The 23,884-nt window shown below is 43.0% G+C and overlaps 1 protein-coding gene across 9 annotated transcripts in view; it reads left to right on the top strand.

Annotated features, from left to right (window-relative positions):
• Positions 1-5,448: 5,448 nt before the first annotated feature.
• Positions 5,449-23,884, top strand: part of KLHL7 (kelch like family member 7) — a 65,346-nt gene continuing 46,910 nt past the window's right edge. For 2 of the 9 annotated variants that reach the window (XM_057732456.1, XM_057732458.1), the window contains exons 1-3: positions 5,449-5,786; positions 6,269-6,445; positions 20,661-20,791. Coding sequence is in view for 6 of the 9 variants with exons in the window: in XM_057732449.1 (XP_057588432.1) it covers positions 5,667-5,786 (120 nt within the window). In the remaining 3 variants the exon portion in view is untranslated. Of the gene's footprint in view, positions 5,787-6,268; positions 6,446-20,660; positions 20,792-21,289; positions 21,538-23,884 lie in introns of all 9 variants that reach the window. The other 7 variants (XM_057732452.1, XM_057732455.1, XM_057732453.1 and 4 more) reach the window with 7 other exon arrangements.

Genomic DNA, 23,884 nt, shown 5'->3' with positions numbered 1-23,884 from the left:
CCAGTTCCCCGGAAAACCACTTAAGCCCACCGGTTGCTATAGTGACCCACACATCAGAGGCCTCATCTAGAGGGTGGTTAAGGAGCCCTGTAATATATTATCTAGGCGACATGAAGCTTGGAGGGTAGGCAATTAAAGGAAACCAACAACTAAAGCAGGTTAATTAGGAAAGGCAGGTTACAAACAGGGTATTCACAAGCTGTTCCCTTATCTGCTGTTCTGTAAGACGCACTCAAGGATCTCTAAGACGCCAGCTTCTGTTGACCCTATGGTTTCAATCCCACATGACAACAAATTGTGCATTTCTTCTTCGTACAAGGAGGAACAACCCTAGCCTGAGCTGGGACCTGTGGCACAATTAGAGCCACAGCTGTTGGGGTTGGCCTGGGTCCGCAGACAGCAATCCTAAAGCTCCGTGTCAGCAACAGCAGTGACAGTGCGGATGGCCACCGGGCAACAGCAGCATGGGCTGGTGAGGGCATGCCTCCAGCCTGCTTGGGTTTCAGAAGGCAGCGTACCAGGCATCTTAGCCGACATTGCAACAGCGGCACATTCTGGAGTTACAGCATCAGGGCTGCTCTGTGGAATCCTCTGGCCTCAAGGGGGCACACCAAGTTTCGGGTTTGCAAAGAAAAAATAATAGCTAGAGGGACAAACATTTGGACATGAATCAGCACCCCTGGGTCTTCTTGGATATACAGTACTTGGGGAGGAAAACTCAAAAAAGACTGGCGTTCCTGCAGTCATGCTTGCCACACTAAATTGTATAATAAAAGGAAGCATGGCCGGTAAGGATCATAGGAGGATGCTTTTCCAGAGCACTCTGAATACTTCTTTTTCGTCTCCACTGGATCCTTTTCCTCCTTGAGCTCTAAATCAGTATTCTACGTTCCCTCATTTGTGTTCTTTTCTTGGTGGCCTCATCCTGTGTCATCAATGACTTACCGGATGTTTTACACATATACTATCTCACAATTTGCCTAAAACCCACCTTAACGAAGAATGCTCGTAGCTGAAATTCAGCCACTGTACCCTGGTATCAAATTGAATCTCAGAGACAGAGTGTTGGGTGAAGTAGAAAAGAATAGCATTATTGCTTTGCCAGGCAAAGGGGGCCACAGTGGACTAATACCATCAAAACTGAAACCGTGCACCTCAGATCAGGACTCGAACCCACGTGGCAAGGACTCGAACCCAGCCAAAACCCAAGATCTTCCAACTGAGATCGTACACCTGGTTTCAGGACTTCATGAAGCTCAGGTTCTTGATGTCTCATCACAGAAAGAATTCAGTGAGAGACAAAGCGATAGGTAAGAAGTTTATTTAGAGATTACACACTCCTGGGCCATCTCAGAAGGTGAGAAAGGCACCAGGGTCTGGGGGTTGTCAGTTTTTGTAAGAGTAGGTAATTTCATAGGCTAATGAGTGGGAGGAGCATTCCAGAATTGGGCCACCACCCACTTTTTGATCCTCGTGGTCAGCCTTGGAACTGTCATGGCGCCTGCAAGTTGACTTGTCCACCATCTTGGACCCATTCAGTTTATGTTCTGTCCTCGGGCTATGTCCTTCTTTCAAAGGTTGGGCCCTGCCCCCTTCCCTCCTGTTCCAAAACTATGTGTCCCCACTTGGAGGAGGTAACGATGAGTTTTATAGTAATGGTTCAAAGAGGAGGGCGTAACGGACATTCTTCTCCCTGGTTGGTGGTGAGGTAATTGGGAGTCAGCATCACCAACCTTCTGGCTCCAACTGGGTCTGCGTGTTTGTGGGTAGCACACCGTTAACATCTTCTACCTGGTAGGGGTGTCAGTATCTGCAAAACAGCTCAAAGATATTGTTATGTGTATTCCTTGAGGGGGAACCAGGACCCTGCCCCCAGGCTGCACTCTTGTCTCTTGCCTGCTGCTCTCTTGTCTCTGCATCCCCTCCCTTCCCTGATTAGCAACTGTTTCAACCTGCCCTTTGGGACTCAGGGAAGGTCATGGAGGCTAAATGAAACCTATTTCCTACAAACTGAGAAATGGGGGGACACTGAAAGACTTTTGTACCCAGAAGTCCCATAGGGTCCTGCTTGGTTTCATGCTTACAAATCAATAAGAAAAAAGTATCCAAAAGAAAAATGGACAAAGGACATAGACAATATAGAAAATGCATGAAAGAAAAAATGTAAATGGCCAATAAATATGAAAAATTGTTCGATGTCATTAGGAATTTTTTAAATAACACAAAAAATCATTTTTTGCCTGTCATATTGATAAAGGTTTCCAAAACCTAGGGTTCCACTGTCATAATTCAGATCCAAAGCCCAGATTAAAATGGTGATCCCAAGGTCTCCAAGCTTGCAGCCAGTTTCCTTATCTACTTGGGACTCTTCCCTCCAGGTGAATGACCCCTCCATTCATTAGTTATCCTTACAAAAGGATTAAAGGAGGTCTTCTGACATTTAGAGGAGCTAAAAAACCTCAAAAGGTAGTCTGCTACAGCAAAGTATACCTAATCAAGGTTCAAGCAATAGGTACAAGTCTTCTCCAAATGCTTAACCTGCAAATATATTTGAGATTTTCTCCAAGAATGACATGTTACCTTTTTCCCCAAAGTTGTGTTCCCAGGGATCCTATTTCAGGAGAGGGGAGAGGAGAGGGGGGTTGTTCATAGCACTAGCATTCTGAGGAACACATTTTGGGAAATGCTGGATTAAATAATTATAGTTAATATTATCAACTCAATAAAGTACTATAGTTTGTCTTGCTCTGGCACCAATCTAAGCATTTTTGGAAACCTTACAACTGTTCCATGGTAGGTTCTATCTTTACAGATAAGGAGACCGAGACAAGAGAAGTTAAGCAACTTGCCCAAAGTTGAACAACTAGAGGATGGTGTGCTTGACTTTGTATCCAGGCAAAGCCTGGTGCCTGACCTCTGTGCTATATAACCTTCATAGTCTCTGTAAGCTCTGAATCCTAAGGCGCTTCCATGACCTTTGATGTTCTATATCCTGCAGCGCGTTAAAGGACTGTTCCAGCATCTAGCAGAAAGGATGCTGTTCCTTGTTTCCTTTGCTGTGTTACAGAACAGCACTCCTTCTCATCACCTACATTTCTGCCTTTGAATCATGGAGCCTCCGTGTCTCCCAAGGCCGTAGAGTAAGACAGGTTTCCACTTCCTTTCAATTAAAAAATGTTTAAATACACTCAATCTTCAGTAGCCTAGGTCATTTAATAAAGTAAATGAAATTTTTGTAATTTCTAATTCTATTAGGTTCTAATAGGTTCCTATTGCCAGGGTCTACTCTAAAGCCTCAAATTACAGTTGACTCTTGAACAGCAGGCGTCTGAACCGCATAAGTCCACTTACACATGGCCTTTTTTCAATAAATACATGCAGTACTGATTGCGGAGAGGCAGCAGTGAGCGGTGGCATGAAGCGATATCTTAATTCCCAGCCCAGGAATTGAACCTGGGTAGCCTGGATGAAACCAGGAGGCCTAGCCACCAGACCAGCAAGGACTAGAGGCTAGAAGATATTTTTCCCTGGCTCTTGCTCCCGCTGAAAAATGCATTTCTCACAGAGGCTAAAACTGTAAAGGCAGGTACAAAGTTTATTATTAGAGACACAGCACAACAAGCAGGAGAGCACACAGAGAAGCAGGTTGTTTAGTTAAGATAGAAGCAAGGCAGAGATGCACACCCAGAGAGAAAGGGTGTGGGCATCCTCCCTAAGGAGAAGGAATGCAGTAAAGAGGCAGTTAAGTCATCTATATAGGGCAGTTCTTCTGGGTTTTTGCTTACCTTTGACCAATTATCTGGTTTCTTTCTCCACACCTGGCCTGCCCTAGGACCCTCTCCACCATATGTGCACAGCTTTTTTCCAAGATGGATTTCAGTCCAGAGGCCTATGGGAGGCCTTAGCCTCACATATTAGGGGGTGGTGCCCCCTCCTTTTTGACCCCCAAGGAGCCTTTCTGCGCATGTGCAATGTCTTCTTTGCTCCAAGGATGGGGAGTGTATGACCTCTTGATCTCTTTAACAGGGTTTAGCCCCACTCTGTCCCTGCCATAAAAGTGTCCAGCGTCCAGTTCTACCCTATTCCTGTTGCTGTTTCTTATATCCAAGTGCGGATATAGAAACAGACAGGAGTCCAGTCACATAAATGTGGAGTCCTGGAGCCTGTCTGTCTCTTGCCTCAGGATATGTAAACATGGAGCTGGTAATGAATGTCCGGCCTGGGGCTCATCTTCTCAACCCAGGAGGTGTGAACAGGAGGCCAGTTGTAAATAACCAGCCTGGAGCCCGTCTATCTCCTACCTCAGTACTACATGACCCATGGTTGTCTGAATCATTGGATACAGAACCATGGATGGGGGGGCGGGGGGGGGGGTGTCCCTGTGGGACTTTGAGCATTTACTGATTTTGGTATCCCTGACAGGTGCTGGAACCAAGGCCCTGCAAATACCCAGGGATGACTGTATCGACTAGTTAAAATAGAAGATCTGGGAACCTTTAGATTAAAGAAAAAAGATAAAGCACACAAAAATATAAATGTCTTAGTCTTCTGTAAAAACGGAGGCTTATATGCCACTTGCTCTTTCATCTGTTATACGATCTTATTTTGTCCTTATCAAGAGAAAGCATAATGCTTTGACAGTGTCAATTATTTTACTTAAAACACGTTTCTAAATATTCCCATACAGACCTAGGTAGAAAATTAAAGGGATATGTATGTTTTCAAAATGTAAAACAATGTACAATTTCCAATAATCTTGTATATTATCCTCTACTAGAAAGAATACATTATTATAGTTACAAAAAGCATGCTCCTGACTGCTATGACTAAGTTCCGCGTTCCTGTGGGACACCTGGGGGAGCCTAATTGAAAATTTATGGAGCTGACACCTGATCCTAGTCTCAAACATTGAGGAGTAAACCAGCCTAAACAAGTAAGGCATTCCACATCAAGCAGACACCAACGCGGGCTCTGTGCTCTTGCTTTATGAATCCCAAGCGAAGAAATCTTGTACTCCATGCAATAAGCCTTTAACTTTCAGTACTTGAGCGTCTTTCCTCATTTAATAAACATTCACTGAGCGCCTACAATAAGCCAGCCTCTGATACAGCAGGGAAGCAAACAGCAACCCTGCTCCTACAGAGCTCACACGAATGGGAGGCTCTGCCATGTGTTCTACCACTCACTTATCCAAAAAAAAGATAATCTCGCCACGTAATCCAAATCTGTGAAAATCTGCTTTGGGCAAAGGGAAGACCACGCGCAACCTCAACCCAGCCTGGAGTTCAAAACTCAACCTGCACGGGAAGGACCTAGAGTGCCAAACGCAAGAGGGCGCCCTTGCCTCGCCCCGCTCAGCGGGACGCTCCGCTGTGACGCGTCGGCCCCGCCCCCCGGCTCCCCCCCTTCCTCATAGCGCCCCGCCCCCTTGAGCGAAGTGCGCAGGCTCGGCGGCGGGGCACTGGTTCTGTGGGAGCCGCAGCAAGCCGGCGACGTTACCTCCCTGCGAGCCTCTGAGGGGGCCGCCGGGCCTTGTCCTACCGCAGTGGCCACGCCGCCGCCGTCCCGGCCCCGGTGTTTGGGACACCGAAGCCTCCCCGTGCCGGCAGCGCGCAGCCCCCTCGCCCGGCCCGGCGAGTCCCGGGCGTGAACCGCGCTGACGGAGGATGGCAGCCTCCGGGGTGGAGAAGAGCAGCAAGAAGAAGACCGAGAAGAAACTTGCCGCCCGCGAGGAAGCTAAACTGCTGGCAGGCTTCATGGGCGTCATGAATACCATGCGGAAACAGGTACCGCGTTTGCGGGAGCGCCCGCCGGCGGGGGTGGGGGCAGGGGTGGGGGTCCGGGACCCAGGCTCCTGCGCCCTGCGGATCGCGACCCCCTCCTCCTCCGTGCTCGCCCTGCCCGGCCTCTCCGCGCTCCCGCGAGGCCGCCCTGGGTGCAGGGTCGCGTCCGACGCATCTCGAGCAGAGGCGCCTCGTTGGCCGCCGATGCTGCGGTTCCCAAGTCCGACTCCTCGGGGACCCCTCGGGCTGGCGATCGGCGTCGGGCACCGGTTGTGTAACAGCTGTGCCCCAGTTATCTCTTTGTGAGGCGGGGATCCCTCCCCTGGCCGGCCGTTGTAAGGTGTCGTGAGATCTCGTGCCAAAGAATCCCATCGGCACGGCCCAAACCGAAGCCCCCCAAGGAAGGGAGCGGCGTGGCTGGCCTGCCATCAGCTCCTCTTAAATAAGGATCCCCGTTCCCCGCCCCCCCTCTTCTGTGTTACCAGGTGGAGCTAGTGGAAGACAGATCCTCCTGTACGTGTTAATTTAGAGCAGAAACAGTCGTGGATAAATACCGTGCCATCTATTAGGGGCACCGTGCGCCTCTTGTTCTTAAGACGAGTTCTTTGTTCTGTCTTTGATGTGTGGCGTGTTAGTGAAAGTCTTCAGCACGACGGCAAAAGGTGGGTTTTGAAAAGAACGGGTTTTAACGGTAGAGAATGCAGACTGGAGAATCTTTGTTTTTAAATTCCGCAGCATCTTATACCAGTAAGCTCAGAAAAGTCATTGGTTGTTTTCTCATCCTGGAAGCTTTATTACTAGAAATATGCATCCAGGGAGATTTGTGGGAATATTTCAGTTTTGTGACCGTGGTCCTGTTCTTTCATGACAAAAGCAGGACGTGAGTATAAGTCGCTGCAAAAACCTAGTTTTCTCCTCTGGTGGTGCTGAAACCGCACAACCCAGATTGGGACTTGAACCTACGGGCTGCGACGCGAACCCAGCCAGAATTCAGATTGGGACTTGAACCTAGGGTCTTTCGAGTTCACACACCTGGTCTCAGGACTTTAATGATTTTGGCTGTGCCATGTGGCTTGTGAGATGTTAGTTCCCCTGCCAGGGATTGAACCTGTGCCTTCGGCCGTGATATCAAGGAGTCCTAACCACTGAACCGCCAGGGAATTCCCAAAGCTCAGGTTCTTATGTCTCATGGCAGGAAGAATTCAGTGAGAGACAAGGTGATACGTAAGAAGTGGATTTATTTATAGAGATACATATTGCATAGACAGAATGCAGTCTGTCTCAAAAGACAAGAACGGCCTTGGGAGTAAACACACTCCATAGGCAGAGTATGGGCCATCTCAGAAGGCCAGAGGCCCCGAAATATGGGGTGGTTAGTTTTTACTGGCTGGGTAATTTCATAGGCTAATGAGTGGGAGGATTATTCCAACTACTTCAGGAAAGGGGCGGAGATTTCCAGGAATTGGCCACCACCCACTTTTTGGCCTTTTATGGTTAGCCTCGGAACAGTCGGGGTACGGTGGGTGTGTCATTTAGCATATGCTAATACATTACAGTCAGCGTGGAATGAGAGTCAGGTTGGCTCTTCCACCATCTTGGACCTAGTTGGTTCTGACCAGTTTCTGTCATGTCCCATGGCTCTGTCATTCTTTTAAAGGGTGTGCCCTGCCCCCTTCCCTCCTGTTACAGTTCTGATGGGAATATGGACAACAGTAGAGGGATTTAAGATTTTTATGAAGATATTAACTTCTGGGTTTTTTTAAGCAAACTTTACTGGGATCTTGTCTTTGTTCATCAGCTCCTGACATTGTGCGTGAATGCAATATTTGTAGGAGTGCTTTTAAATCTTCCCTGGTCTTTGGGCTGAAGTAGCTGTGAATGCCTGAATTCAATATTTGATGTAACTTACTTTTCATGTATCTATTTCCATGTATACATTCATGTTTCTTTCACGTGAACCTTTCTTACATTTATGACACCACTGGCTTTACATTACTGATGCACTTAACTAGTGTCTGTCTCTAAAAGGTAATTGAACCACAGTTCACCAGTGCCCAAATTTGTTTCCAACAACCCTCCCACTCCCCCAAATACGTGTTTTCATACGCAGCCTGTAGCATTGTAAAGCATTGCCTTATTCCTTACAATAGGGTGCAGTTGGGTTGTAGCATCAAATGTTGACTTGAGAAGGAGGGGATTGTCTGAAACTGTTTAGCTTTTGGGGTTTAAAAGTTGGTTCATATCCATTTCTTAGGCTTAGCTTAAAACAATATTGGCATCTGTTTATTTACAGTTAAAATAGAAACACAGTTACTGAAATACCAGGATTCTGTTACTGAGTAGGAAGGGGAAAATGGATGCTGGGTGAGCCATCAGGAATTTTTCTCCAGTAGCACTGGATAAACTTCATGGAATCCTGTCTTTTGCAAGATGTGCAGTTTCACTTTGCAGTTGATTTACATTATACGTGTATTGTTCTGTTTAACATGACACAGAAAAGACTCACCAAGGATGACTGACAAGAGCACTTGATGGAAAGTGGCAGAAATAGAAGCTGGTCTGAGCCAGAGGAGGAATGTTTGAGTGAGGACTAGTTTTAAGTGCTCTTGCTCCAGGGTGAATACTTTTGTGTTATTACTATTTTGCTTTCCCTTATGCCCTCATTAATTTGGGGATCAGGATAATGAGGACCTGGATGACAAGGGCCCCTCTATACACACCCGGAAACATCCCTACACAAATTTAAGAACACTGTGAAATTAGAATTACTGAATCCCTACCCCTGCTCTATCATTAATTAGTTTTGTGACCTTAGAAAATGACGTAGGTCATTTCATCTCTCTGTAGCATTGCAGCCAATCTGTACCTAGTGGCAGAAGGGGTTTCTGCTGAGCCAGCAGCCTCAGGGTTCCTGTGGAGCCTTTTCCTCCATCATCCTTTCAGTCATTTCTAGCCTTTTGTTTTTAAGTAAATTTTACAACCAAGTATAGGATTCACGAAAAGGTTCCAAATCATAAATGCGCAGCTCAGAGAATTATTGCAAAATGAACATACCCCCTCCAAGAAAAAGAACATGACTAGTACACCAGACGTCTCCACCTTATGTCCTTCTCAGTTGCTTCCTGCTCAAAGGTAACCACTCTTCTAATTTCTACTACCATAGGTTTGTTTTTCCTGTTTTTGAACTTGTATACGTGGAATCATACAGTGTATACTCGTGTATCTTGGTTTCTTGAAGCTAGCGTTTTGTTGGTGAGATTTATCTATATTGCGTGTCGCTCCAGTCAATCTTCATTGTACGTAGTATCCCATTATGTGAATACACCACAATTTGTCCATTCTATCATGCTGGGTATTTGGGACTGTTAAAAGTAGTACTATTTTGAATATTTTTGTGCGTTTTGTACGTCTTTTGGTGTGTACATGTATGCATTTCTGTTGGGAAATACCCCAAAGTGGAGTTGTTGAGTCAGATTAGGCTACAGTCAGCTTTAATAGGTACTGTGGTACAGTTTCCAAAGTTGTGCCAGTTCATACTTCGATCAGCTCTGTATGAGAGAGGCTTTTGTTCTACATCTTTGTCAACACTTGATATTGTCAGTCTTTATGACGTTAGCCATCCTAGTGGATGCATAGTGGCATCTTACTTAATTTGGTTGAGCAGCTTTTCATTCATTTAGTTTAGATTGATGTTATCTATTACCCTAGAAAGGGGCTCTACAAAGCAGGGCAGGGTCAGTCACTATCTCACTTAACCAGTGCTGTTGCTGTTGTGTTAAATGAAGTCCAGAAGACCCTTAACAGTTGAGAGATAGGTTTGGAGAACTTTCTGAGTACCACCATAGTTCACAGTTTCCTCAGGTTAAATGGATTAAAGCATAATTAGAATTTAAAAGCTTATGTTAAAGCCCCATTGAGTTAAGTGAGAGAACCACAAAGCTGATTTGAGGATTGGATGCTGGGCAGTCACCTGGGCTAAAATGACTCGGCTTCTGTACACCTCACCTCTCCAAGACTGCCAATTACTACATCATTAATCTTTAGGGTCTCTTGCGAATAATCTAAACTTTCTGTGTTAAATCCTCAGTAATAGAAATGCTTCTCAAGCACTTATTCTCTACCAGCCATTCTGCAAAGTGTTTTACATGCTTGTCTCATTTAATTTTCATAACAATTCCAAGTGACAACTCCCATTATCCAGACCTCCCTATTTTTTAAAAAATTTTATTTATTTATGTTATTTATTGGCTGTGCTGGGTCTTCATTGCTGCATGGGGGCTACCCTTCATTGCAGTGCACAGGCTTCTAATGGCGGTGGCCTCTCGTTGCAGAGCCCAGGCTCCAGGTGCGTGGGTTTAGTAGTTGTGGCACATGGGCTCAGTAGTTGTGGCTTGCGGGCTCTAGCACGCAGGCTCAGTAGTTGTGGCACACAGGCTTAGTTGCTCCGCAGCATGTGGGATCTTCCTGGACCAGGGCTCGAACCCATGCCCCCTGCATTGGCAGGCAGATTCTTAACCACTGCTCCGCCAGGGAGGCCCCAGACCTCCCTATTCTTAACTCTCTTCTGTTTTCTCTTTTTGTCTGTCCAGTTTAGGAGATATGTCTCTCTCTTTGCTCTCTTTTCAATGTCCCAAGCTTTCTTGGCCCTCTGTCCTTTTTTCACATCCTTTGGGCAAAAAGCATTGATGACCATTCACCTTCTTTGTGCAAGGCTTCTAAGCACAGCTGAAGAATATGCCGTTACTGGGCAGTCCTCTTCCAGGTGAGTCCTGACTTCAACTGAGCTGGCAGTACTACTGGTGAGCAATCCTGCTTGCTATTTATTTTACTATTTTCCTCTAACCTGAGCCCTTACTCTGTATCCTCACTGTCAGTAGATCATCCCTCTTTTGACATCACGAGTAAATAGAAGTCATTAGCCTGGAGCTATCTAACTTTTAACTTTCTACCACCAAATCTATAAACCTGTTTTGGCACTTCTTTGTTGTTGTTCTGCTACAGTGAATAAAGCCATTTAAAGCCAAAACTTTCACCTGGACTTTGACTTACACCGTTGGTTATTCTATCTTTGTTAGGCATCTTTTTATAAATATTTATTTATTTATTTATTTATTTATTTATTTATTTATTTATTTATGGGCTGCCTTGGGTCTTCGTTGCTGCACACGGGCTTTCTCTAGTTGCGGTGATCGGGGGCTACTCTTCATTGTGGTGCGCAGGCTCCTCATTGATGTGGCTTCCCTTTTGTTGCAGAGCAACGGGCTCTAGGCACATGGGCGCTCCGAGGCATGTGGGATCTTCCTGAAGCAGGTATCAAACCCGTGTCCCCTGCATTGGCAGGTGGATTCTTAACCACTGCGCCGCTTAGGAAGTCCCTGTTAGGCATCTTTAACTTCTCCTTTGCTGGATTGTAGCCATCAGCATTTAGGCATGTTTTAACCTCTCTAACATTTAAACCAACCAGCAAACCAATCCACTTATTCTTAGTCTCAATAGTTCCCTGCAAATAATACCTCTCTCCCCCTTGTTAAAACCAAAAGGTGGGAAGAGTCACCGCCTCTTTTGGCTCACTGTTTATCTCTTCCCTTATTTCAGTTTGGCTTTCTGACTCATCCGTTCAGATGAATACTTGTTGAGAACTCACTGTGTGAGACCTACTTCCCATAAAATGACAGGTACAAGAGACTGATAAAAGGCCAGTGTGACTGGAGCACAGAACATAGGGGGCGGATGGTGCAAGATGAAATTGGAGAAGTAGCTAGAGACCTGCCCATGTATAGCCTCATAAGTCTAGTTGGGGGTGGGGGTGGTTGCCTTTATTCAAAAACCCTTTCAAATGTACGTGTGTATATGTGAGAGAAGGAATAGGTATTTTCAGTTTTTCTTTTGAAAAAGCTGATGGACTGCTCTGTGGTGAATGAATTAGCTCTCAGAGTAGCTGCTGGCAGACCAAACAGGATGTTGTTACAGTAGGTCAGTGAGATGGTCCTTTGCACTAAGGTGATAGCAGCAACAGCAATATCAATAAAGGAAATATGATATATTCAAGAGATTTAGGAGGTAAGATCAACAGGACTCAGAGATGATAAGGATATGTGGTTGTGATGACTAAATTAGAAGACCAAATAAAGATTCCTATAAAACAGGACTGATAAGTTCTCAATAAGTGTTGGCTGTTTTTGTAGCTGTTGTGATGGTGGTGGTTTATTGGATGCTGAGGGGTTCTGTACAAGATGTCATTTACGACCTCCAGGGTTCTAAATGCATAACTAGGTGAATGCGGATGACACTCTTCACAGAGAGGAGATACTGGAAACAGATCAAGGATTTGAGGAAAGGGTTATAATTTGTGTTTTAGATAGTTTAGTTCACAGTGCCCCTGAGACATTGAGGTATCTGATGAGTTGACAAGCCTGGAGAGTTGTGGATTAAAAGTATAAATTTGTGAATTATCTGCAGGTAGAAGAAAAACTTCATTGAAGCTGTAGAGAGTTAAGAGTCTAGAAGAATAAAGGCTGGGTAGGGAATAAGCCTATAAAGAAGACAAAAAAGAAATGGCCAGAAGTATAGGAGGAAAATGAGAGTTTTGAGAATCAGAGAAGAAATTGTTTCAGAAGGAAGATGGCAAATTTTGAAGCCTATGAGAAGTTAGCATAAGATTAGAACTATTAATAAAAATGCTCATAGGATGTAGAAACAAAGAGGAGTTTATTGACTGTGATGAGAGTTGTTTTGATGGGGAGACAGATTGAAGTCAGATTAGTGTGTGTAGGGTATGAGAAAATTGAGGCAGTTCATTTGAAACATTTGGCCCTGAGGGGAGTGAAGGAATCAAATAAAGGCTTTAGGTTTTATTTGTTTAAATGGGAGATGTATGTGTATGTGTTAAAAAACTAGTAGGAAGAGGTTTAATATATGTGAGACAGAATGGGTAATTGATAGATGATTCCTGAGATGAAGTCCAAAGTAAAGGCGAGTAATCTCATATGGGAAGGAGGATGGTTCTTCTTGCACAGGAGCAGGAAGAAGAGCGTTGGTAGGTACCTAGGTGGGTGTGTTTGAAATCTAGAGAATGAAGGAGTTTCTATCTAGAGGCTTTTGTTTTCTCTGAAAAGTAGGAGATGAGATCATGTGCTAAAATGAAGGAGGAAGAAGATGAAGCTGGAGGATGGGGAAAGTTGTTTTTGTGAAGAATAGAAATGGTATGATGGCTGGCATTGTTGTTTTGTTACTGTTTTGGCTGTGCCACATGACATGCAGGATCTTAGTTCCCCCAGCAGGGATCAAACCCATGCCCCATGCCCACTGCAGGAATCCTAACCACTGGACTGCCAGGGAATTCCCAATATCTAAGTTGACTTGTGGGATCTTCATTCCCCGGCCAGGGATTGATGTCAGTGTTTTTTGAGGTTAAGTATCATGAACTTATAATGAATATTTATCCTTAACCTGGTCTTCAAAGCCCCATCTGATGTGATCCCAACCTTCTCCTCTAGTCAGATCTCGAACCATTTTTAGCCGTTTTTAGCTTGTCTTCCTTTCAGGGGATAAAAGGTTGTACCTGGTTCCATGACTCACTTTCCTTCCTACTCATGCTTCAGTTCTTACTGTAAACGCCGCTTCTTCCCTGAATGCCCTAGATTTTGTCAGGGCCCTCTGTTACATAAACTCTTACAGCACTCTATTCCTTTCATGCATTTATCAGCTCTATAAAGGCAACAAACACTAGTTTAATGCACATCTTTGCTACTAGGCTCTAAGCTCCATGAGGGCAGGGACTGTGTTTGGCTTGTTCAACTGTATTGCCAACATCTACCACATAGGTGCTCAAATATCTGTTAATAGTTGATACCATATGTGTGGTTGATAACACCTAGAGGGTGAGTGGGCAGAGGATGAAACTCTGGGTGGCATCAGTGTTTTAAAGAATAGGAAGAAAAGTGCATTGGCGATTAAGTGAGAGGAAGAAAGACAGCAGGGAATAACGTCACTGAAACCAAGATTAAGATCCAAAGAAGGAGAGATGGTTGGACATATGCAATGCTATAGGAAGGTCAAAAAAGATAACGTGTCCAGTGGATTTGAAAATTTGTGGTTTTAGCAAGTAAAGTTTTAATGGAATGGTGGGGGGGGGGAGCAAATTTTAGAGGACAAAGCAGGGACAGAGTGGTGAGTACACAGAGAGAAAACTGCCCCCTGTGTGGCCCAAGCTTTCCCAGATGGGATCACTGTTCTGCTGAACGCTGTGGTATCTAGTGCATACTGCCATCATGACACCACGTGTGTGCTGAAAGAATGAGTACAGAGCACATCTTAAGGGAGACACGGTCATATTAAAATTCCCTTCTGAGGAGGAGGAGGACAGTCAAGATTTGGGAAATGCAAGAACCAGGGTAGCCCCACAGGCCTCTAGCCTTTTTCTAGGAAACTGCTTTCATCACACCTCAGCTCTGACTACTTGCAGTCTGTTTCTCTTTCAGAATTTCAACTCCTGGAGAGAGAATCTGATGGACGTAGTTTGGGTTAAATGTTAATCCTGTGAATAAATTATCTGTGCTAAGCAGAATAGGGCCATGTAGCACAAACATGATCTTGAAAGGCCCACTGAGGCCTTTTCCTAAGAAGGAAGAATTGTAAGTCAGGTGGCTGCTCCAGTTGGCATCTACTACAAAGGTTCATGTTAGTGAAATTACTGATACATATTTTAGTAAATAATAATACAGCATATAATTTAGTTACATTCTCTTGAGCTGTCAAAAATGTGGTTGATTAACATTTGAGAGAGAGACTCTTAAGACTATGCCGTCTTATTTCAGGTTAGTTAACTGGAAAACGGTGTGCTGGGACTGAGTTCTTAGACCTCTTTGAATTGCAATTAAATTGAATTACAGTTTAATATACTGTGAGCTTTTATTGTGAAAAATTATTTTAAAGTGGTTTTGTGTCTTCTGTAAAACTTCTTTTAGTAATTTTGCCTTTAGTCACTCATTGCTTTAGGAAGCAGCATGCTGTACTGGAAATAACATGGACGTTGGATTCAAACAGATTTCTGGGTTTGATTTCTGAGTTTGAATTCTGCTCTGTCTTCTTGCTAATTGTGACATTGGGCAAGTTGCTTCTTCAGCCTTTTATGTTCTTATCTGCACAACAACAATCATGGTATCATACTAACCTACCTTACTAATGTTGGGACCGGTGAGAGAAGAATGAAAACGCTTGATAAATTATTCAGTGTTATACAAATATTATTGATATTGTTATTATCACAGTGAATCTGCTAGGATTCTGGGTTACCAGCCACAGAAACCTATTCTTTCTTAAGTAAAAGTAATTTATTGCAAGGATATCGGCAGCTTACAGCGTTCACCACAGGCCTAAAGATGAGCAGGCATGGCAGACAAGCTCAGGAATTTTCTGGTAGCTAGGCTGCAGAAACCCTGGAGTCAAGGTTACAATGCAGGAACAGTCCTGACCACTTGCTGGTGCCACCATAAAGACATTCCATTGTCCCACACACACTGCCCCATATTTCTGTCATTCACTCAAGATTCAAAACCCTGGAAGTAGGCATCTGATTGGCTGGCCTTTGATTGTTTGCCAGATTAGGAGTGAATAGAAGAATTATCTGACTTACCGATTCCATCACGAGAGGCGGGTTCTGAGAATTGCAGTCTCCCCGAGATAGTTCATAATGAGGATTTTTTCCCAGAAATGAGAGTTTGGGGTTCTAATAGGCAGGGGAGATTGGATGCTAGTTTGCCAGAATCCACAAATACCCAGTATGACCTATGCCTTAGGTTGTCCAATACAAACATGCATGCTTTTATTCTCCTTCCTGTAATTAAGTATATATATCTCACCAATTAATTTTTTTCACGTATTATATCTAACTCCAGGATCACTTGGTGATATCTATTCCTTCTGTAGGCATTTTAAGATCCTAAGGGTTACATGTAATAATAGATTCTTTATATGATCGTGGAGGGGAAAGGAAACTAGTTAAAACTTACGTGAATATAAAAGCAAAGATGAAAATAAAAGTAGAGGCCAGGACTTCCTAGGTTGCGCAGTGGTTAAGAATCCTCCTGCCAGTGCAGGGGACACAGTTTTGATCCCTGCTCCAGGAAGATCCCACATGCCGCAGAGCAGCTAAGCCTGTGGGCCACAACTGTTTGAGCCCATGTGCCACAACTACTGAAGCCCACGCACCTAGAGCCCATGCTCTGCAACAAGAGAAGCCACCTAAACGAGGAGTCTGTGCACCACAATGAAGAGTAGCCCTTGCTCACCGCAATGAGAGAAAGCCCGTGCGCAGCAACAGACCCAACGCAGCCAATTAAAAAAAAAGTACAGGCCACATTCATTGTTTATTACTACTTATTCATTGTTGTATTTGTGGCTTCTTCCTTCACTAGCTATTCCTATTCTTTGTCTTTAGCCAGCCCCTTAAGGTTCTTTATATGATGGGTGACCTGATCTTTTATTCCTAGGTATCTTGAACCTTTGATCTTCCTATATATAGGGTTACTTTAGTCTTATATTAACATTTACCACTACATTTGGCAGTACGAGTGTTGGGTCCGGGATTTGATTTTATGCTACTTAGAAGCTGATTAGTTAGCCTGTTGCCGTTTAATAGATGCCGGCAGGAAACATGAGACTCCTAGGTCAGAGACAACAGACTTGATTACTCACAGCACAGCCTCACCCACGTCAGCATGTGTGCATCCATTCCCCTCACCCCACAAGTACTATGCAGGTGACGTAGGGGGTCTAGATGGGTGTCGTACACACCGTGGGTTTGTGTTGCAGCTAAGGAACAGCTAAGGAGTGAACACTGAGGGTAAGAAATCTGCCACTTTCATAGCAAATGATAGGCAAGCTTGCTCTTTATCCTGTAAGGGAGACATTATCTCACCCTTAGGGTCGCTTTCTGCCAGCAAAACCCTGAGAAATGGTGGCCTGGGTAAAAAGTGGCAGGGCCTTGCATTCTTGGCATGTCCAGGAAGATATGCAGGAATTCAGAGACCCATAGAGGACTGTCTCTCCCAACAACCAGAAGGTATCCAGGGGGATCCCCCAAGTTCCAGTCATCTTCTGTCCCATAGAGAAGAGCAACATATTTTTTTCTGATGGCCAGAATCAGGCATACACCCAAATGTAATAACTTTTTATCCAGTGGCATAAGGAGGCTGAAATGGCCAGGTCCCAGTCTTAACTTTGAATTCTATGGAATTGTTGTTATATCACTTGATTAAATGATTCTTCTTTTGGGTCCTCAAATCTCTAAACTAGTACAGAACCTAGCTCAAAAAAGACTAATTGCTGAGATCAGAAAGAAAATTTTTGTAAATGAATCGTTAAGCATATTAGTGAGGGGAACCTCTTCCATACCTTGGTTGCCAGGCTGGTTCTGGCTAGAAACCATTCTGTCTATACAAATTAAGTGAAATCAGACCATTTGAAAATGGATTCAGCTGCTTGAAGAAAAAGGTTTGAAAACCACTGATCTGAGGCTTTTCCCTGAAAAGAGAATAAACTGTGTCTATCTGTCTGTCTGTCTGTCTGTCTGTCTGTGTCTAAGTGGTGTTGAAAACAGGGCAAAGGGGCTGAGAGAATTGGATGGGAGAATATTTCTGACTTTCACCTCTCCCAGTGGAAAGGCATGAGGTGTCTTGAGCTCACATCTCTCTTGCTAATTTTGCCCAATGAGAGAGAATTTAATTAAGTTAGAAGTTAAGACATTGCTGTTTTATTAATGATGAGATCGCTCACGTACTTCTGCTTATAAGGTCTCCATCTGCTAAACAGGACAGGTCAGGTGTGTCTTACAGTGGACTCTATGCTGGACTTGGGCCCAGCCATCTTTTTTTTTTTTCTGGCAGGACAAATGAATATGCAGATTTAGATTATTGGGATTTGCAGAGGTGGTCTCCTCAAGCAAAGCCTCACCTTCCAACTTTATTTTACTAGAGAGCACTTGCATGTGGGGGATTACCAGGTAGTTGCCCATCTGTCGGTAGGGTGTTCTATCATGTCTCATTTGGCTATTGATCTTTATATAAACTCCCTAGTTGAGAATCTCAGAGAGCTGAATGGTAGAATTCAGGCACCAGATCCCCTCACAGAAGTCAGCTGGACAAAGTCCTGTGAGTTCATGTTCCCAGGTTTGCTTTGTCTTTTAGGTGTTCTGTTTTCTTACTGGCACAGGGAGTGCTTTGTTCTATCTTAAATGCTGACAAGGCATCCTCTATCAACGACTGTTCCTTTGTGTAGCCTCTGAAGAACAGTTTAGAAGATTATTTAATTTTTACTCCAGAAAACTTTGGAATGGGTAGATATCTATTAAGTTAACTCTAGACTGGAAGATCACTTCCATTTCTCATCTCAGATTTTTCTCAATCAAGGTGTCATTCATAGCTCTCCGGATTGTCTGCAGTGAACGAAATGACAGCACTCCATCTGATTCCATACTAGCAACAGAAAAATCCCCAAACTTTTCCGTTATGAACCCTCTTATTATTAAATTCCCACATCTATAATCTCACTGTCAATTAAAATTAAAGCAGTTGAAATGCAAAAGTCTGCTCTCCCTGCTTTCTTACGCTGCTCAGTCTCAGCCAGAAGGCATTCACTTAAGTGTTTGGGTCAAATCAGGGTAACTTCTGTAGCAGCTTCAGTGTAGACTGTCTTCCATTGGAATAGATTAAGTTAGCACCTCTAAAGCTGAACATCTCCAATTTCATGGTAGTTTGTGTCACATGGTTTCAGTATGTCAAAGGGTCTCTAGGACTTTTAAGATTAGCACAGTGTCACCCCCATCCCCACAAACCTGAAAAGATATAAGCACACCTCCTATCTCTACATAAATAGTACAGATGTGGACACATTGTACAGTCCTAACCCACCTTACTGTTCCCAGCCAAAAACAGAACAGAAACTTTGTTTCTGAAGGAACAGGGTTTTCAGAGTAAACATAAGAAAATCTTGGCTTTTGGTTTTGACAGATTGCCAGTCTGTGTCAGCTGTCTGAAATTGATAGACCCTAAGACTAAACTCAGCTGGGAGGAATCACTTATCAAGAGGCTAATAGGGACACTGTTTACTGGAAAGGGAAGGAATTTCACCTATGCATAATAATGCTTTGTTGGCATAGGACACATTTTTTTCATGGGCAAAATGTTAGACATTTGCCAGGGGGATTTCTCAGCTGCTGAGTCCCTTAGCGTTTCTCTTTTCCCCTTGTTGCCCATACTGCACGTTTATTTTCATTTCTTTTTTGAACCCTGTGGTCCTGGCTGCTCCGTGCATAAATGATTGAATTTTGTCTAGTGACAATGTCTTCCCTCCCTTTTGGGAGGGGAGTAATCCTAACAGGCGGTTGTGCAGAACACTGTGGCCTTGAGATCTCTACGTTCTCATCCTCCTAGTTGTTCTGCACCTTTGTGTCCTCATTACAAGTCTCACCTCCTGTAAAATTCCTCATATATATACGTGTGTATATAATACGAAGTAGAGTTAATTTACAATGTTGTGATAGTTTCAGGTGTAGAGCAGTGATTCAGATTCCTTATGTATATTAATCCTATCTCTCAGAAGGGCCTTTTCTTTTCCCTGCCTCCATTTGTCTTAGCTGGAGTGTGACCTTTAACAGATTCCTCTAAGGCCTGTGGTCCTTTTACAGTGTGCTCTTCAAAACCTTGCCTTCATTTTTTGTTTTCCAGGCCTTGGAAACTTAGTAGCAGACATGTTCCTTTCTGTTAACTATTTGTGTCAAAATGGGCTGTGTCGTTGTGTCAGTTTTTTCCTTCCAGACAGCCCCAGCTGAGCTGTTAACCTGTTTAAGTTGAATACTTTGCTATCCTGTAGAGCTAACATTATTTAGGTCAAATGCCTCTTTTCCTTTTCATTTTGGGCACAGATGTTTTGCTAACCTACTTCTTCTACTAGTGCCTTTCAAAGTCTATAGACTTTGCTATGGTGGAAAATAAGAGGTCTGTGTGTTCAGAATTACTGCCAACCCTCACCACCCTCAGTCAGGTAATTTTAATTATGGGGAAGCCCAGCATCTAACTTAGGTCTAGACTGCATCTGAATTATTTGGCTTCCCTTAATGTGACCTGGTATTCTCCCTTTGTCTTACCTCCACCGACTTCCAGATACCTTCCGCTAGAGCATGCACCATTCCTATCTTTCCGGCAGATCACCTTGCAGATTACTTAATAATGCATGAAACACTCTGTTGCTGAGCTTCCTTTTCCCTTTTCAAATCAATCTGAACTTACAGTAATCACCTATTATAACTGCCCCAGTCTTTTGAGGACAGTCCTTTAATTATGTGTTTGATTTCTTACCTTTAGCTTCAAAAGAAATCTTATAAAAAATTCCTCGATCAAGCTTCTTTCTGAGAGAAATGATTTAGTCTGTTTCTGAATTCTTTCTCCCTTTATATCTCTTTGGTCCATATTGCCTTCATTTAATAAGTAACAACAAAAATAACTTGTTTTTTTTCCTAATCTCATCTTTTAAAGAACAAGTATATCAAAGTTTGTCTCCTTTCCCTTTCAAAACTGTTTGGCCCAGCTTGTCATATGTTTCCCTTAAGGAAGGAAATCCCCTTTTCCTTTATTAATCTAGGTGTGTTCCTTTGTTTTTCTTTTACTTTCCTACTTGCCTTATTGTGGTTATACATGTGTTTAAGCCCAGTGCTGTTTTACTTGCTTTTCTGAACAAACAGGATTTCTAAAAAGGCCTTTTAAATTTTTTCTCTTAACCTTTGGGTTTATTATGGCTTTGTTGAGGCTTTTCTAGTATCTCAATCCAAGATGATGATTTACCCCTATATAATAAGGGTTCCATTTTCGTTTATCCTTTCAGTGATTTAAATCCACCACCCAACTATAGTTGAATCTACAGTCCACCCAGGGATTTGTACCCAGGGTCAACTTGAAATCACGCTGAGAGGGACTGATTGCAAAACCTTGTTGACAAGCTACATAAATCCAAAGGTTAGTCATTCCTCAGTCCTCTCCTTGGGATACAATAAAGATTAGAACTTGGGACAGCTGCTTGCATGCCTCCTGCTAACGCCAGCACATATTGTTGAAAACTAGAACCTCATGCAATGCTGTGGAGCTTATAGGAACCTAAAGTGCCTTTTGCAGGCCTGTCTGGCAAACACATAAAGAGAACAAAAGTCATTCCACTAACACATACCTAAAATGCTTGCCTGTTTTGAGGTGAGTCTTTCTATACAAAGGACTCTTCCCACAAAAGCGCCTAATACTTGCAAACACTAAAGCAGCACCAAAGTTTCAGTTTGCCTCTGTTTGAGTGTCTATGCGTATGGATTTGAGCGGCCCTCTTCTGCTTTTGGTTCTAAATATTTGAGAAGTAGACATAGGAGACAGATAAATTAATGGTGATGACAGACTAGTGAACATGGCCTTGACTTGAGCATAAAATGGGCTTCCTCTTCTTTTTCCCCTTAACCCACCCAATCTGAGGCGGAGCAGCTGAGGAATGGGAACAGTCTTCTCCTGCCATAGATAGCAGCAAGCCTGTCCCACTGAACTGTGTGCCACTTTGGGGGCAGATTCGTGGAAGAAGAGAGAGCCAGGAGGCCCAGCCCTGTGTGGTCAGTGACCCTGACCATGCTCTTGCTCATCCTGTAGTCACTCTCCCACAAATGGTGGATGGAGAAGAGGACGGAAACTTCCTTCCCAGTACTTACCCTCCACAAGCGGAAGAAAGAGTACGTTATAAGAGTGAAATCTGTTGTTTCTCATAAATTGGTAATAGTTATCCCAATACCATTTTTTCAATTATCAAATCTCTCACCACATTTTTTAAATTAAACTTTTTTTTAAAGAGCGGTTTTAGGTTTAATAGAAGAGTTGAACAGAAAGTGCAGTTTCCACCCCCACCCCTTCCCCTATTGTTAAGTGTGAGGCATTTGTTACAGTGGTGGAGGCATGGTTACATTATTAACCATGCTGTGCCTTAGAGTTCACTCTTTGTGTTGTGCGTTCTGTGGGTTTTGACAGATGTAAAATGACATGTATCCACTGTTAGAGTATCATACAAAATAATTTCACTGCCTTCAACATTACCTGTGCTCCACCTTCTCACCACATTTTTGAAATGGTATCTTTATCATATGCCAAATTCTCATTAATGTACATCCCTGACTAGGGATCGAACCTGTGCCCCCTGCAGTAAAAGCACAGAGTCCTAACCACTGGACCGCCAAGGAATTCCCTGAGGTTTTTCTACATGAAAATTTTCTCTTTTAACCTGTCAGTATGATGAATTATATTAATAGAATTATTGTTCTTAAACCCTTCTTGCATTCCTAGAACAGTACCTGGTGGATTCAGTTTGCAAATACTTGGCAGATCTATAAATAAGACACCTAAAGGAGAAAAAAGTGCAAAGAAAATGTGATCAAAATAGCAACTACAGTTTAAAAAAAATGAAGACAGCCAGGAAACATAATAAATAGCATTTAAAAAGATGGCATATGTAAGATGAAGCATAAGTTATCAGTAATAAATAGGAGGGATTCAGCTAAGTCCTACTAAAATAATCTTAGATGGTGAGAACTTCAGACTGAGTTACACAAAAATCTATGCTGCTGTTTATAAGAGACTAAGGATTCAAAAGCTGAAAATAATAAATAAAAAGATATAACAAATATGGGAGAACATAAACGGAGAAATTGCAAGGTTTTTTAGTTTGAGTGAAGATGTATTGTTCAAAAGGTAGTTTTGTTTAACTTTCTGTTCACTTCATCTAGGACTTGTTATCTCTCATTCTCCAGCTCACCTGAGTCTCTGTTTCTTCCCGTTTCCTGTCTGTGCATACACCTCTTCTCCAGAGGATTGATAGCAGGGACCTCTCTCTTTAGGTCAGTCCCATTTCTTGTTGAATAGGACCTATTGATCTCTTGTAGTCCAGGCAAATAAGTGTACCATTTGGATATAAACGATTGCTCCCATCTCACTTCCTCCCACTTGCCACACACAACATTAATATCCAGCTAGGGATTAATCTTAGACTAAGACTAAATTGTTGTACAAAGATCCCTCTGACTTCTCTAACTTCGGTGCCTATAAATTCACGGCACTGACATTCCACATTCCCGAGCATGCCTTGGAAAGGTGTTTTGCTACATTCCAGCTTAGCTTTGTGTCTCGGAGAACTTCCCATCAGCAGCCGTGGGTCCCTCCCCCATCTAATTTGCTTGCTATCCTGTCAGTATTCTTTCTTCCCCTCCCTCCTTTTTTCCTTTCTTCCCTCCCTCCCTTCTCCCTTTTTTTTCTTTATTTCTCTTAAGCAGCTCCATTAGCTTGTTTTGGTAGTAACCAAATAATTGGCTTGGTTTTGCTACCTGGTACTTTTTGGTGTGGCAGAATCACCTGAGAGCTATGCCTATTCTGTACCCCCTCCCCAAATAAAAGGAAATAAAAATTTAAGACCCTATTAGAATAACAGTAGCTTTAACTATAATCTTCATGCAATTTCTCAGCGATAGTCTATAGGCCTTATAAAAAATCTTCAAGTAAGCTGTAAGTGAAATGTTCATCCCTTAGCCCGCTAATTAGGACCCATTTCTTTTCTCATTCTAAGCATTACCATCTTATTTGGGTTTTTATTCATGGAGTAATAAAGTAGGAAATAGCAGTGATTTATCTATCAGAAGCTATATCAGTAGTTTCAGTAAAATACTTAAAATTTGCAAAATGCCATATCCTCTGAGCTACTGAGCCATTATTTAGATTTGTGAGTGATATATTACTCTGAAAATATTCTTTGCCTTATATTCCCAGTGCCTAAGAGAGTGCTTTACATAACTTTTTCTGAGTCAAATCTATACATTATCTTTAACTTCGTTAAGAAATTGAAATTTTACTTGATAAAAAGAACATTTTTCCTTGAAATTCATCTTTAAGGGTTCCAGTAAATCTTAAACTTTTTCTTTAACGTTCCCCACTTTCCCAACATTTTAAGTATGTAATCTAGATCTGCCTTCTTTCAGTAACCTAGAGTGACATATTTTGGCCTTGGTCAGAAATCACAATTTAAAAATTTATCCAGGT

Source organism: Hippopotamus amphibius, chromosome 4, assembly GCF_030028045.1.
Source record: "Hippopotamus amphibius kiboko isolate mHipAmp2 chromosome 4, mHipAmp2.hap2, whole genome shotgun sequence".
Classification (NCBI taxonomy): Eukaryota; Metazoa; Chordata; class Mammalia; order Artiodactyla; family Hippopotamidae; genus Hippopotamus; species Hippopotamus amphibius.
The sequence above is the reverse complement of the archived record's forward strand: the minus strand, read 5'-3'. Positions and strand labels throughout refer to the sequence as shown.